The sequence below is a fragment of the Cloeon dipterum genome, chromosome X (assembly GCF_949628265.1).
Source record: "Cloeon dipterum chromosome X, ieCloDipt1.1, whole genome shotgun sequence".
Classification (NCBI taxonomy): Eukaryota; Metazoa; Arthropoda; class Insecta; order Ephemeroptera; family Baetidae; genus Cloeon; species Cloeon dipterum.
The window spans coordinates 3,796,187-3,810,439 of record NC_088790.1 but is presented as its reverse complement, the minus strand read 5'-3'; the positions used below and the strand labels follow the sequence as shown (position 1 = coordinate 3,810,439).

The window sequence follows — 14,253 nt, the reverse complement described above, 5'->3', positions numbered from 1 at the left end:
AATGCAAAATAACTTTGCATGCACAAAAAATCACACGTTTTCGGAATGAAATGTGCTTGTGACGTGTCAATTTAACACATCAAATAAATGCTGGTAAAATCAATATTTTATCTGCGAATAAATTTTTTTTATTTACTTCAATTCTAAGCAAGGAAATTTTGCTCGCAATGAAAAGAATAGCAATTGATGTTGGCTTTCTTTTTTCTATTTGGCTCCGTGGTAGTAGTCATATAAAGCTTCTGAAACTAGGAATGAATCCTTATGGGAAATATTTAATCCTTTCTACAACGTCTCAATGAACTGTGCCTACAAGCCAATTAACAGCCAAAAACTAAAACGTTGAGATCATTTTCAGATTTAGTAGAAAAATGTTGTCATTGTTGTAGTAAGAAATAAAACATTTATATATTAATAGGATGCTTTAATCATTTCTCCTGGACACATCTAAAGAATTTGTTCACAAAGGATACTCAGGGAAACAAGAAGTTCTTAGCATAAATCCACGCACAACTGAATACATAGAATGATATTCTTTCTTTCTCTAGACGCGATCAGTCAGACATAATCCAAACAAAAAAAAATACACATATTTACTGCCTTCCACGGGTTTTTCAACTAACTTGATATAGAAATCAGTTTGATTGCAATTGGCACATCCTAATTTAAAGGCTCTCATCACTTGATTCGTGCATATCGTCCATATTCATCACGTTTCCAATGCCAGCAGCCTCTTGCAGAGAGTCGTTCGGCGGTGGATCTGTTGCCATGGCTGCGTCGTTGGCGTCCAGCAAGCCGCTGCTCTGACTCGCTACGGAAGCCACTGTTCGGTTCAAGGCGGGATCCAGCGCCTCTTTTATTTGTGAGTTAGCCCCTTTGGGGTCCAGGTCCATCATCCAGGAGAAGTGCATCAGTTCCAAATGAGTGTTGCCCAGCTTAGCGTGGACCTTTCCAGTCAAGAAGTACACCTGAAGCGAAACAAGAGGGAAAAATGTAATCGCATCGAGAGCGGAGATTGGCACTCGACCAAATATTTACACGACGGCTCGACACTGAATCTTTTCTCGAGTATACAATGTTTAGCAGATAAATTCGGCAAAAGTAGCAGAATAAGAGTTTCTATCAGGGTTGCAAAAACACCCGCATTTTTTTCTATAAAAAAGGCATTTCAATAATTTTCTAATTATTTGCTCTTTACCTTGACTTGAAAAATTGTAAGAGAGAAATTTTTGGAGAAATTGGGGCAATTTTAAAGAATTAAATCTGCCCAGAAGAGGAAAGTTTTGCACGGACACCGCAAATTTTAAGATTTTTACAGAGGAAAATGGAAAAATTCATTTCTTGCGCAGGAAATTGGTGGAAATTGAGGGGTGAAAAAACTGGGTGCTAAAAAATGCTAACAAAATTAAACTGAGAAGCTGGTGAAATTTTTGCACTGACAACGAATATTGATCAGTTGTAATTTGAAGCCATTGAAACTTGATATGAACTGTAATTTGAATTTGGCATCACAGAACATGGAAACTACCAGTGAACGGTAAAATGAATATTTGTTCTCTGTTTCAGAGATTAAAAAAAACCATAGTAATGTGAGTTGAAATAACTATTGTTTTTTCAAGGCAAGCACACAAGAAACTTTTGCTCAAGCATGCCAGCGTTTGGGGATTGGGGAAAATAAAAAATAAACCGTAAGCATACCTGAGCTTCCTTAGGCACAAGTTCTTTCAGCTCCTCCAACTCCTTGAGTGCCTCTTCGTATTTTTCATTGGCAAACAAAATCTTGGCTCTGTTGAATTTACATATAGGGTTCTCTGGATTAGCTCTGATCGCTTTGTTCAGGATCTTCATGGCCTCGTCCGACTTCTTGAGCGCCTGCAGCGACACGGCGACAAAATTCATCACCACCGAGCTGTGCGGGTTGATCGCGTAGGCCTTCTTGAAGTGCAGGTCGGCCAGATGGTAGCGCTCCTGCTTGTAGTAGATGGAGCCGAGGCCGAGCCAGGCGTTGTAGTGCCGCAGGTCGAGCCTGATGGCCGTGCGGAAGCACGTCAGGCCCCACTCGAGCTCCTCCGTCTGCACATGCTCGTGGCCCAGCAGGGTGAACGCGTAGGCGCACTTGTCGTTCAACTGCACCGCCCGCTTAAAGAACTTGATGGCCGTGTCGTGCTCGCGCTGCTGGCTGAAACAGTTGCCCAGCGCCAGACAGGTTTCCACGCTGTTCCGGTTGATCTCCTGCATTTCATGGCACAGCGCCGAAAGTGCAACCTGAGCAGACAGGGAATTAAAATGAAAATCGACAAATAATAATGCTAATATCAAAATGTTTCTAGTAGAATCCCTTGGCAGGAAACCGGAAATATTTTAACCGGACAGGATTATTTTCAATGCACAAAAAGTTTCCGGTTTAGTTTCAAAATTTTAAGTTTATTATGGGCTGACAGGGCAACTCTGCCCCAAATCAGCACACATCCATAAAGTAATGATACAATTATGTAGGAACAACATTTGGAAGGAAGTAATAATTAATGGTTTATCCTCTTTAAAATAATATTCATAATTATGCCCCCGCAGCAAAAATGCAGGCTGAAAATTTCAATGTGCTGATATTATTAGTTTTCGAGATTTTCCCCTTCCAGGTTTAAAAAACAAGACATTTTTCAATTTCTCGGGTTCTTTGCACCTCCAAATCTCGAGTTCTAACCTTCAGAATTGCAAAAACTACCCACCTTTAGACTCGTCTCAATCTTCACTATCCAGTTTAAGTATTTAGGGGTGCGTACCCCTATTCCCTTTAACTTCATTGCTACAATTTTGATAGTGAAATTTTATCATGCTTCCTATGGGCTTCAAAATATTTTTAACTGTCCTTAACTTCTTCTAAATTACAAAATTACCACCCCGTCCCTTCTTTCAAAACTAAAATAGATAAATATTTTTAAAGTAAATGCAAATCAATAAAAATCCAGATCTATACGATGTTTTCTTTTTTTCGAGGGGGATGAAGTATATCAATTTAGGGGTGGAGGGTAAGCACCCCTAAACGCTTCAGCTGGTCAGTGGAAGTCAAGACGAGTCTAACAGTTGGTATTTTTTTGGCAATTCTGATGGTTAGAATCCGAGATTTAGTGTTGCAAAAATAACGAAATTTAAAAAAATGTCGAGTTTTTGAAGTGGAATTTGCTTGAAAACAAAAGATACATTTCAGAGAAATTTTCTGCAAAATTCAGACTTGTAATGGGACCACTTTTAAACATATTTTTTAATTTTCAAAATCAAATTCCTCAACAAATTTTAGATGCATTAATTTAAATATAAATTTGAACCTTCTTTTGACTTATTTTTAAGTTTTTGGAATTATATATAACTGTTAATTTACTTAATTCCTTTTTATGTACTAAACGGAAAACGATGAACGTCCACAAACTTTAATATCCATTCAAAATATCTATATTACCGAAAAATATATTAAATGCGCAATAATTGCGGAATGCACCCGTTTTTTGCAATGCAGTGTTTTTTTCGGAATAATTTGGGTTTTTCTTGCGAAACTTGATCCCAAGACCAGAGACCGAAACTTGTAACTTTTTTTAATTGGAACAGGATCCGACAGGATTTACTCCGAGTAGCTGCCAAATTGATTTTTTCTGAATGGGAAAATCTGTTCTTGTATACGTTCTATTTCCAAGAGTTTTAATTTAGATTTCTTTACAAGGAAACCAAACATACCGACCGAAATGATAAGTATTTTATTTTTAATTAGCAATTATTTTCATACTGTTCTCACGATTGGATAAAAAATTGTTTTCCAGGCCAAAAATTTCCTTACCTCATTCTCAAGGTACCAGTAAGCAGTACTGAGGACCTCCATTCCTTGCAGGCGCGATGGTTCCAGCTCCCTGCACTCCTCGTATATTTTCACAGCCGTTTTATAGTCAGACAACTCGTAGTAGGCTTTGCCCTTGGCACACAGCACCCAGCCGGTTTTGTAGTGTTTGTCTGGCAGTTGGTCGAGAATCTCGATGCTTTTCCTGCAGTCGTAGTGGGCGAGGTACTGGTACGCCTGCCCGATCTGTCGCAGGATGCTGAGGAACTCTTTGATGCTGTGGCTGTGCAGCAGACTCGGCTCCTGCGCCACACTCGGGTAGCAGGAGGATTCAATGAGGTTCTTCTCGTTCATTTCCGTGGTTTTCGCAGATTGAGTTTTGGTTGAGCTGCTCTTGCGGCCAGAGCGGGGCGACTTGGGCGCTGCTGCCTTTTTACTGCTTGTCAGACTCTTCTCGTTTTCCTTCACGGAGCCGTTGCTGTTGGTGTAGAGCCGAGTGCTCCTTCTCACTCGCTGCTGACTGCTCGTGGTGCTCGGACCAGGACTCGGCGTCAGGTTCAGAGCAGACGTGCCCAAGGAGGAAGTGGTCGAATTGTTGGCCTGGAAGGAAAATTTAATTGTTAGATCATGGGTATTATAATGAACGATCAAGTGGTTTGAGCCCCTTGGGCCCTTCGGGCAACTGTCCGTCAAGGCGGAAAACCAAAAAGTTTTAATTTTAATTTTTTATGGGCGCGAAAGATTTGAAAACTCTTTTACGGTTGTCCTGTCTGGAAAATATCGCGAATTTTCGTTTTTCCATGTTATCTACAATGGAGAAAGTCCAAAAATCACGTGTTTTTAACTTCTAAATTATCTCCTTCAAAAGATTTTGATCAGATCGGCTCGTATTTGGTCTTAAATTGATCCTAGATAAATTTCGCGTCGACTGAGGAGCCATTTCTTCGAATTTAGCCCTGAACCGGAGATATGGCCGGCGATAATTTTTCGCTCAAAATTTAGTTTTTTGGATAACATGATGCGTTAAATATCATTTTATCAGACAAATTAAAAATAAAAACATTTTAAACAAAATTTTGAGTTGATTTTCCACATTGAGCAGCCGAAATTGATTGTGTAAACAAAATTGTGTATGATTTAAATATCTTGTGGCACAATCCTAACCGTTTGAAGAGATTCATTTTCTGCCCTCAGTTTGGACCAAAATCCGCAAAAATTGATCCCCGAATTGAAGCAGTTGCAAAAAAACTGCGCTAAAAAATGCAGTCTAGTGGTAAAAGCATTTTTTACCAGTTTCTTGCAGGCAATCATTTCTTCCAATAATATTTTCTAATGATTTGCTCATAACCTTGACTTAAAAATTTTCAGAAAAATGTTAGGAGAGATTGAGGCTACAAAATAAATAGCAATTTTAAAGAAAAAAATATGCACAGTAGGGGAAATTTTGACCCCTCTGACCGCATATTTTAGATTTTCACAGAGGAAAAATGGAAAAATTCATTACTTGTGGTGTAAAGCAAATGCAACTGTGGACCTACTTGATTTATCACGAAAGGCTTTGACTGCTGGAGTGGCGAATCATGATCTCTGCGGTTTTTTAATTTCTTGGAAGGTGCAGCTGGCAAGTGGCCTATGTTGGAGCCGCCAAACATGGTGGGCGTGATAACTGGAGACTCATCTGGTGTTGAATTTTGCGAGGCTATCGAGTCTGGTGACGAGTCGGGCCGACCGAAAGTGTTCTGGCCTTGGCTGAGTAAGTCTTGGCCTCTGGTCAGTCTTGCTAGCCTACTCCTAGTAATGATAGACAAGTTGGACAGTTTGGAGTTGCTCTCGATGGACGACTCGGAGCCAAAGGTCAGCTTCTGTGGGAAGATGAAGGAAGCAGGCGTGGTCTCCTTGCCCAGGTTCAATTCGAAGTTGTTATTAGCGGCGCTGCCCGTGAGGGCGGACACCTTGTGGTTGGGCCGCAGCTGAAAGTATTCTTTGGGATCCGGCTTCTCGCCGAGATCGCACAAACTCTGGTAAGCAACGAAGAGAAAAGGGTTGAGCCGGAGGCAATAGCTGTACGCTTGTTTGGCCTGATCCATCCGCTGCGTTTCTTGGTAAATCTTGCCCAGCAACTGAAGGGCGAAGCATGCCGAGTCACCGAAGGTCTTCTCAATCTCCTCTAGCTGGTCAAACACAGGTTTAAAATGCCACACATTTCCGTCCAAAAGCGCGTTTTCTGCTTGTTTGATCTTTTTCAAGTCCATATAACACTTGGCCAGCAAGAGTTTGCTATCTGCCGAGTCACTTGTCTTCCTCAGAATATCACACGCTTGCACTTGCTTTCCAGATCTGTAGTAGCAAGTTGCTAAGAGGTACTGCGCCTCGCCGCTGTTGCTCTGCACTTGTGCGCACAACCTTTCTGCCAGGAAAGTTGCGTTTTCGGTGTCATATCTATTCAGGCAATTCCAAATTGCCGACTTGATTCCCTCGTGTGAATGCATTGTCGTTAAAATTTCATCTGAAAGGGCAGACCAGAAATTACTATTAGCTTAATAATGAAAATTACGAGCTCACCATCACGCATGAATACACAATCAGCAAGTTCAGCAAACAGAGGAAGCTGTCAATGACTATGTTTGTGTAGTTGCAAAGCTCATCTGAAAATAAAAATGGCAAATTAATGATTGACCTGTCAAGACCCAGAATTATGTATCTTTGTACACTCGTTGAAATTTGCTGAAACTGTTTTACACTTACAGTTCAAGTAGTGTGGCGTGAAAATATAATTAGAGCAATAGAACAACCCAAATAAACACACAATGTGTGTTGCTGTCAAATGCAATGCAAAAAGACCTTCACCAAAATAAATTTAGCACGGCGCTTCACGCTCCGGAAAACCACCCACACAAATTAACCCTTTACATAACAGTTGCTCCCAAAAAAGTGTGTTTCAATGAATTTGATAACTTCTTACTTAACGCATTTATACGTTGCTAGGCGAAGAAGGTTATTCCTTAAACAATCATTCCAAACTGGCTTGGATTCTGTCTCGTCGCTCCACCTGACGCTTTGCACGACCTGCAGGCAGCTAGTGCCAAAATTTGCCTCAGACCGGCCGCCAAGTGGATCGCTGGATGCGTTGAGCAGAAGCGGATGCCACTTTATCACCAATATCGACGAGTAAATGGCTAAAACGTCAAAATTAATATCAGCAACCGTCGAAGGCAGCCATACTTGTCTGCCGTCTGTCTGCCACTCTCGTTTCTCCGCTCCGGCCTCTCCTACAAGCTGGCAAAAATCTCATCTTCGTGTACAGCGTGCGCCATCTCTCAATGGATAAAGTAAGCAAAACTTTTTGCTTTGGGGCCTGTGATTGGTCGCGAACAGGTCGCGAAGCAGAGAATGCCGTGCTCTGATTGGTGATTGGTGCGGTCTCAGACTCTCAGAGTTATACGAGACGGCTGGTCAATGATTTGGTGCCGTTTTAAAAACAAAAATAAAAAGCAAACAAAACATTATCGATCTGATCTGATTGTGAAATCTGAAGGCTGAGGTTAAGGTGTTTTATAAAATCGGGTTAGTTTGTTCGTTGGCCTCTCACGATCTTTAGAGTTATTCTAATTTATAATTTTTCAGAAATTCTTTGTGGTCTAAAGATGCCGACTGTTGTGGTCATTGATGTCTCGCTCTCCATGTCGCGGCCTGTTAGTTTATCTGACACATCAGAGCCGATCACTAGAAGACAACTTGCAGTCCAAGGCGTCAAATGCCTTTTAAACCATTTGCAGGCTAATTCCAGACTTGAGTTTGTCTCGGTGGTATGTTAAAAAATTTAAAAATTAAACGTTCAAGATTTTTTACATAATTTTCCAGATTGCATTCTCGTCCCTGTATGATGTGGTGTGTCCATTCACAAGAGATTTCGATTTGATACGTTCAAAGCTGGATCAGTTGGAAGATTATGACAAGACTTGCCTCAAAACCGCTCTGCAAGGGGTCGCAACCCTGGTGCTTGATGAATGGGGCAACAGCACAATGTGCCAGGTTTGTTTAGATAGGATTTCAAATGGCCAATAATTATTTCGGCTCTTTTTAGATTCTGGTTGTGACTGATGGAAGTGTCGGAATGGGCCCAAACAGCCTGTCATCCTGTCTCTCTGATGATCCGTCAAATCCAGTCCGTTTCAATTTCCCTGCCACGTTCAACGTAGTCTGCCTAGCGAATCCTGATGAGCCTGGCATAAACCAGTCCGTGGCTATGTACCAAAAGCTCATTGAAATTTCTGGAAAACAAGGAGCTGTCTACGTCCCTGAGCAGAACCTATCCGAGAAGGTATGAATATCCTAAACAGTGGAGGTCTCAGCCAAGAGAATTAAGGCCGTGGCTGGCGGGACTGGCTTAGCCGATATGTTTGCCTAGTGGCGGCTAGCACAGCTGACAATATTATAAACGTGAAGTCTGATAGTGCTTCATGGCTCGAAAGGCAGGAAGACATATTTTTCTGCTGCATTTTTTATTTTTAACCCTCATTCATCGGCGGCTGGCAGCTGCCCACGGCCTGAGACCTCCACTAAATGGAAATAATGTACTGACTCTAAAAAATAATTATATTTCAGAGTGTTGGGACGCTGTTCCAAAAATTGGCTGAGATCCAGTACACTTCATTCCAAGGAACTTTATCGTGTGGAAAACTGAAATCAAATATTGTCCTGTCACCTACTCCGCAACCATTCAAAGTTGACAAAGATAATAGGAGGAGGATTTCCCAAAACATTGAAATCTGCGGCTTCATTTCTGTCGTCGATGTCGGCAGCCCCATGGCGTTGTCCAGACATCTAGTTTTGCCCTTTGGAAAAGGTGAAATAATCAGTTTTTGGCGTGACATTCGTATTTTAATGTGTTTCTTTCAGACCATAATAATTCCGGGGTGAACATCGATCCTGACGATGACGACGATGATGAAGGAATGACCCCTTCATTTTGTGTTTTGCTTCATGGCGCGTTGAAGGTAAGTGAATTGGAGAAATATTTGATAGTGTTTGATTACCGCGCCATTTCAGGTTGAGAACATGGTGGCCCTTTGCATTCTTGGAGAATGCTGGTATGGGATAATCTACTCATGGGCTGACACAAAGAAGAAATCAAATATCATGCTGAGCATATTTTACCCAGGTAAATTCAGGTTTTTCGAGGTTTAAAATTTAATTTCTTGAAAACAAAGCCGAACGCCACCATAAAATTTTCTTACAAGCTAGCACGCACCTTAAGACCACTTTTGAGGGGTGTTTCTGATTTTAAAAGTATAGTGCTAAATTTCTAAATCCAAAAAATTCAGACATTTTTGATAATAAAATTACCCTTGGTGGCCTTTGACCAAGATAAACCAAATAAACTTTTCATTGGTAATTTTCATTCAATTTCAAGAAAGTCTTACACGTTTGAGGCAAAAAAAGTATAATTTAGAGCAGAATAAACCCAGATTTCTAGTTTTTAAATTATTATGCTTGGTGAAGTTTGCTTTGCATTTTGAATATTATTTTATGTCTTTCTGGCTTTGCTAATACTCCGATTTCCTGCAGGGCTTGATGTGATTCCCTGGTTGGGGCCTTTGGATTGCTTAGGCGTGCCGAAGAGCAAGGACCAGAGTGAGGGTCTGCCTGTGAAACCAGCCGAGAAGCGGAGCTACGCACAAAACCACGTGAATTGGATTAAACACGCGGGCCTGCAGTCTGACATACAGAAAATCCTTCGTCATGCCAAAAAGCTGCCAGAGAAAACCCAGCACTTCTATAAGGTAAACGCACGTAATAATTTATTAAAATTCTGGCTAACGCTCGTATTTTAATCGCAGGAGCTGAATCGTGTGCGAAAAGCTGCCCTTGTCTTTGGTTTCATTGACTTGTTGTTTCGATTGGCTGAAATTCTAGACAGGGAGTGTCACTCCCTGCCTGGCTCTGCACACCCTGACTGTGCTCTTCAACTCACCCACTCAGCTTCAATTTTGAGAAACAGAAGCTGCCTCGACGTTAACTACACAATTCAACCAATGAGAACTAAATTTGGTGGAAGTGACAATTAAGGCATTGCTGTATAATTTGTGTACCATTAAACTAAAATCGTGATAAATCAGTTGTGTCACTGTAAAGGCTTTAAAAATATTAAACCCAATTAAAGCACTGGCATAATATTTTTACGCCCCAAATGCTAGAGGTCTCAAGCATATTCCTGAAAACTAAGTAAACTAATAGGACTCGACGGTTTAGTTTTTGGTGAAACTATTTTGGATTTGTTTAGCCTCTCCTGATTGAATTATAATCTTTGGTAGAAATTTATTGTAATTTTCTAATATTGTCCGGAGGTGCGGCAGTGTATGGGGCAGAGTGGCGCTGCGGAACATTTAATTTAAGTTTATTTTTAATCTAACTACATATAGTCAACAATTCAAATTACTGTCAACTGTTTCCCTGTATATTTAATCCTCTTTTAAGAGGAGAGAATAATCCTCTATGACGAATTTAACAGATTAATTTTAGTTATGTAGTGGGCGAAAATTGAAAATTATTTGAATTGTTGGATGCAAAATTTGTTCTATCATTTATTTGCAATAATCAAAAGAGGACCTTAATAATATTCAAATTTTCTCCCAAAATTTCCAGCGCTTGCCCACATTTTCTAGGTAGATTTCGATTCGTCTTGTCGAGATCTGTCCAACAGCATAAATGAAACCTTTTTGGGAAACCCCTTGTTGTGAAATAAAATATGGTTTCAAGTAGGGAGACAGTCTTCACCATTTGAAAAGCATGCTAACTTAGCAGCCACTTTTTTCAAAAATTTACGCTGCTTCTTAGGCTAATTTTGGCTTTAACTGAATCCTCTTTAATTTTGTTTTTTCATTTAATATTTTGCAAATAAGAGTTTTTAAAGCATCACATCAATTTCAACAAAGAAAAATCCTCAAGAAAGGGTACCAAGAACTGAAAGTAAATAGCGAGACCGTCTATAATAAGTAAAAAATAATAATAAGAGAAGGGAGCGACCGCAGCGCAGCGCGCCGACCTGATTATAGGATGCAGGCAACATGACGTATATAATTTAAGTCCCGCCGAAGCACAGAGTTGAGGGCATTTTTTCCGTGATTTGCCACTTTGCCAAGCAGGCAGAGCTAACAAGTCAATTATCAATAGGGTCGGCCAACACCTTGCGCGTCAGTTCGTGGATGCGATGTCTCAATCATCTCCCTGGTGCGTGATCCACCAATCTCACGTCTCTCGGTGGGATAAAACAACAACTTTTTTGATTAACCACTTCATCATTGCAAGCCGCAGGCCGGAGATAATCGGCTGGTCTCTCCTTTTATTCTATCTGCCGCGCGGTGACTCTAAGGAGTTCTCAAAAATGTGGTATCTGCTTCATAGAGAAGAAGTCACAAAGAAAAGATAGCTTCAAACGGAACAAAAATTGCTTGGGGAATCGGATTGAAATCGATTAAATAAAATAGTAAGGAATTGAATTTTAAGTGAATTATTCATCGCTACGATGGAAAACCAGGCAACGCGCGAGGTTTGAAAGAGCGTATGGAAACTGATCGCTTCCTCACAAGTGGTGATTTTGGATCCATTTTTAACTTCTTAACTTATTCAGAATTTTATTTCATATTGCGTATATGAATTGGATAAATCTGTACATCTATATAAGACCGCAGCCACTCCTAAATGACTTCTGAAGCTCAATTCTTTCTTATTTTTTTTATCTTTGCTTCTCCAAATGCCTGAATGGATTTTTCGAACTCCAAGACCATTAAAATTGCAATCAAATGTATAAATTCCACTTCTGAACGCGTTTTCAATGTCGATCTGCACCTACAGTAGGTGCGCGTACGCACCCACCAGCCGGATCGACTCTTATTGTATATAAAACTACGAGTGTTTGCTGTTTGGCGCTTGGACGGGTTCGGTAGCGAATTCCTTCAGGATTAGAGACCGGGAATGGAATCTAAATCCAGCACTTTAACGCATCAGACCTTTTGGCGCAAGGGAAACAAAACTCGTGAGACACTGCACAAAAAACGGACGATAAAGGACAAAAAAGTTCGATAGGCAAAAGACAGGCGGCACATTCAGCGCAGTTTGGAAAATGCTCTATATCTTACCTTTTGTAGATTTTCAGCTTCATTCGTCAAGAAATGAGGATTATGGTATATTTCGTGTGTGCATTTAAGAATATTCACTGAAATTTGTGGAGAAGTTGATATACCAATCTCCGCGATGCGCCAAACACGTCAAATAACGCTCATATACGGATGAATTCCTTCCAGAAAAAGGCTTGTGGAACTGAAATAAATATAATATTTGGAGTACCCATTCCCTTTCTCTATAACCACGTAAAACAAATATTTTTTAATCCAATGGGGTTCTGACGTTCTGAGTACAACACATATAATGCGGCAATGTTTAAATTCATGTTTGTAAAAATACAACATAAAATATACTCAAATATTCAACCATATCATGACAAAAAATATTGCACACCAAAAGCCGAGCAAGTTGTAAAAAAGTGGAAACAGTCAAAACAGGTCCAAATATTTAAACAAAAAACTGTTTCTGCATTTAAAAATCTCTAAAAATAAAAATTAGTCGATGACCGTCTACATTTCACATTCCTACACCATGTATATAAATTATTGCATAGCACTGGTAGATCATTGTTGATTATTTCACTGCTTTTGATGATCTCCTTCTGTTCCAAGAAAGCATTATCAATCAGCAGAGTCGCTGGTATGGGTTTAAAGGTGTGACAAGGAATATTATAGTCAAACCTTTTAAGCACGCCTGCAACCAGTCGTAAGTGAGAGATGAAAGAATAATGGCCCATTGTAAATTTGCACCAAGCAAGAAACATAATCGATTATAAGCGAGCGCGGAACAGAATAGGTATTACGGTTGAGGTGATTTAAGTGCTCTATCTAAATAGCTTGGACGCTGATGATCAGCGCCGATTACATCGCACATTTTATTCCTCACGTTTTCAGCACACCATTTCCTAGAACAGTCGGCATACCGTCTTTGAAGTGCATGAAAAAGAGATCGGCGCAGATTTGTTAAAGGCTTGTCAGACCATCGTTTGATACACTTGTTCGCAGACAAATATTGAATCTTGCCAAAGGTATACAAGACCAAACAATTTCAGTTTATTATCATTGTACAATTACGATCGATGTACGCTTTTAATTTGAGGAAATAAAATAATGATGCGAGAACATTTTTGCTGTCAGCTTGAAGGATATGTTTAATTTTTTTATCAAACACCCTAATCGGATTTTTCATTTATACCAGAACGTAAATATTGACCCACCGATCGTTTTGTCTCATTTACCAACAAGCAAAATTTCGGCTGCATTGAGCAAAAGCTGTATTTTTAAATCGCTCTTTGAATTTTTTGGGATTTTGTAAAAATAAATCACATTTATTAAATAATCATAAATCAATTGAAGCAGATCGGACAGAAAACCAATAAAGAGAGAAAAGGTCAGTTGCGGTTAAAGCCTGAAAATATTCGCACAAGGCCTACAACTATACGAAAATGCGCCACTGCTCTGGAGGAGAAGCAGGGATATATTATTTGTTTCATATTACGGTGCGGTGCTTGTAATTTTCCCAGGCATATTTTAGGCTGACACCTGAGCGCCTCCCTCTCTCTCTCTCTCTCTCTCTCTCTCTCTCTCTCTCTCTCTCTCTCTCTCTCTCTCTCTCTCTCTCTCTCTCTATACCTGTGAGTGAGAGTGGTGCGCGCATGACATTTCAATCCCAGCAAACCTGTTATACAAAAATCATGGTTCTTTTTCGCGGCCGGCGGCCTGGTGCAGAGTTGAGAGAATATCAAGAGCCAAAAGAACCGGTTACGGGGACCAAGCAAAATATCATCTCATTACGTTCAATAGTAAAGTCTGGAAACGTTTAAAATATTATGGCTATGTTCCTGAGAAAGGCCGTAGCTACACAAAGTCCAAAGTTTAATTTCCTGTACATATCTTACAAAAATAGTACAAAATTGTTTAATGTATTTCACATAATTTTTTAATTGGGATATGAAAGTATTGCCAAATGTAAAATATGGTTCGAGTTGCAAGCAAAGCTCTTTTCACTATTGAATTTTCGCGAATAAAAAAATAATTATTTTTCAGAGGAACTGCTTTTCATCATCAAATTACGGTCTCGTTACGCCGTGGCCCTTACCTGTCGCACTGCAAACAGCGCAAAACTCGTTAAATTTGCAGCAACACACATCGCACGCACGGGATGAAAAAAAACGCAAGCAACCGTTCTCTTGTGTGTGGAGGAGAGAACAATAATTATTCTCTCGTCCAGTCGTTAGCTCAGCTTTTAAAACATAACATACCTTTTTGCTGATTATAACATATGAAATAATATATATGGTCTCTATAGAA

At 40.0% G+C, this 14,253-nt stretch overlaps 2 protein-coding genes across 3 annotated transcripts; one reads left to right on the top strand and one right to left on the bottom strand.

Annotated features, from left to right (window-relative positions):
• Positions 1–400: 400 nt before the first annotated feature.
• On the bottom strand, positions 401–7,136 carry Cdc27 (cell division cycle protein 27). Of its 2 annotated transcripts, XM_065493110.1 has the most exons (7): positions 7,043–7,136; positions 6,783–6,996; positions 6,383–6,465; positions 5,359–6,326; positions 3,824–4,420; positions 1,696–2,262; positions 401–965 (listed from the first exon to the last, which is right to left on the bottom strand). In XM_065493110.1, exons 3-7 carry the CDS (start codon positions 6,390–6,392, stop codon positions 663–665), a joined length of 2,445 nt encoding a protein of 814 aa, XP_065349182.1. In that variant the 5' UTR covers positions 6,393–6,465; positions 6,783–6,996; positions 7,043–7,136; the 3' UTR covers positions 401–662. The 2 variants fall into 2 exon arrangements, with proteins under 2 accessions (XP_065349182.1, XP_065349181.1); XM_065493109.1 differs by having other exon boundaries at positions 6,783–7,077.
• Positions 7,137–7,233: 97 nt separating this feature from the next.
• IntS14 (integrator complex subunit 14) lies at positions 7,234–9,921 on the top strand. The gene is made up of 9 exons (XM_065493111.1): positions 7,234–7,384; positions 7,445–7,626; positions 7,682–7,852; positions 7,905–8,141; positions 8,426–8,666; positions 8,720–8,817; positions 8,870–8,981; positions 9,389–9,603; positions 9,661–9,921. Exons 2-9 carry the CDS (start codon positions 7,465–7,467, stop codon positions 9,886–9,888), a joined length of 1,464 nt encoding a protein of 487 aa, XP_065349183.1. The 5' UTR covers positions 7,234–7,384; positions 7,445–7,464; the 3' UTR covers positions 9,889–9,921.
• The last annotated feature ends 4,332 nt before the right edge of the window (positions 9,922–14,253 follow it).

What these genes read in the sequence shown, in the direction of transcription:
- Cdc27 (XM_065493110.1), bottom strand. An exon ending in ACTGGTACCTTGAGAATGAG is followed by an intron (nt 2,263 to 3,823) that starts GTAAGGAAATTT and finishes CTGTCTGCTCAG; the next exon opens with GTTGCACTTTCGGCGCTGTG. An exon ending in TTGTGCCTAAGGAAGCTCAG is followed by an intron (nt 966 to 1,695) that starts GTATGCTTACGG and finishes GTTTCGCTTCAG; the next exon opens with GTGTACTTCTTGACTGGAAA.
- IntS14 (XM_065493111.1), top strand. Translation starts at nt 7,465, where the DNA reads ATGCCGACTGTTGTGGTCATTGATGTCTCGCTCTCCATGTCGCGGCCT. An exon ending in GACTTGAGTTTGTCTCGGTG is followed by an intron (nt 7,627 to 7,681) that starts GTATGTTAAAAA and finishes ATAATTTTCCAG; the next exon opens with ATTGCATTCTCGTCCCTGTA. An exon ending in GCTGAGCATATTTTACCCAG is followed by an intron (nt 8,982 to 9,388) that starts GTAAATTCAGGT and finishes GATTTCCTGCAG; the next exon opens with GGCTTGATGTGATTCCCTGG.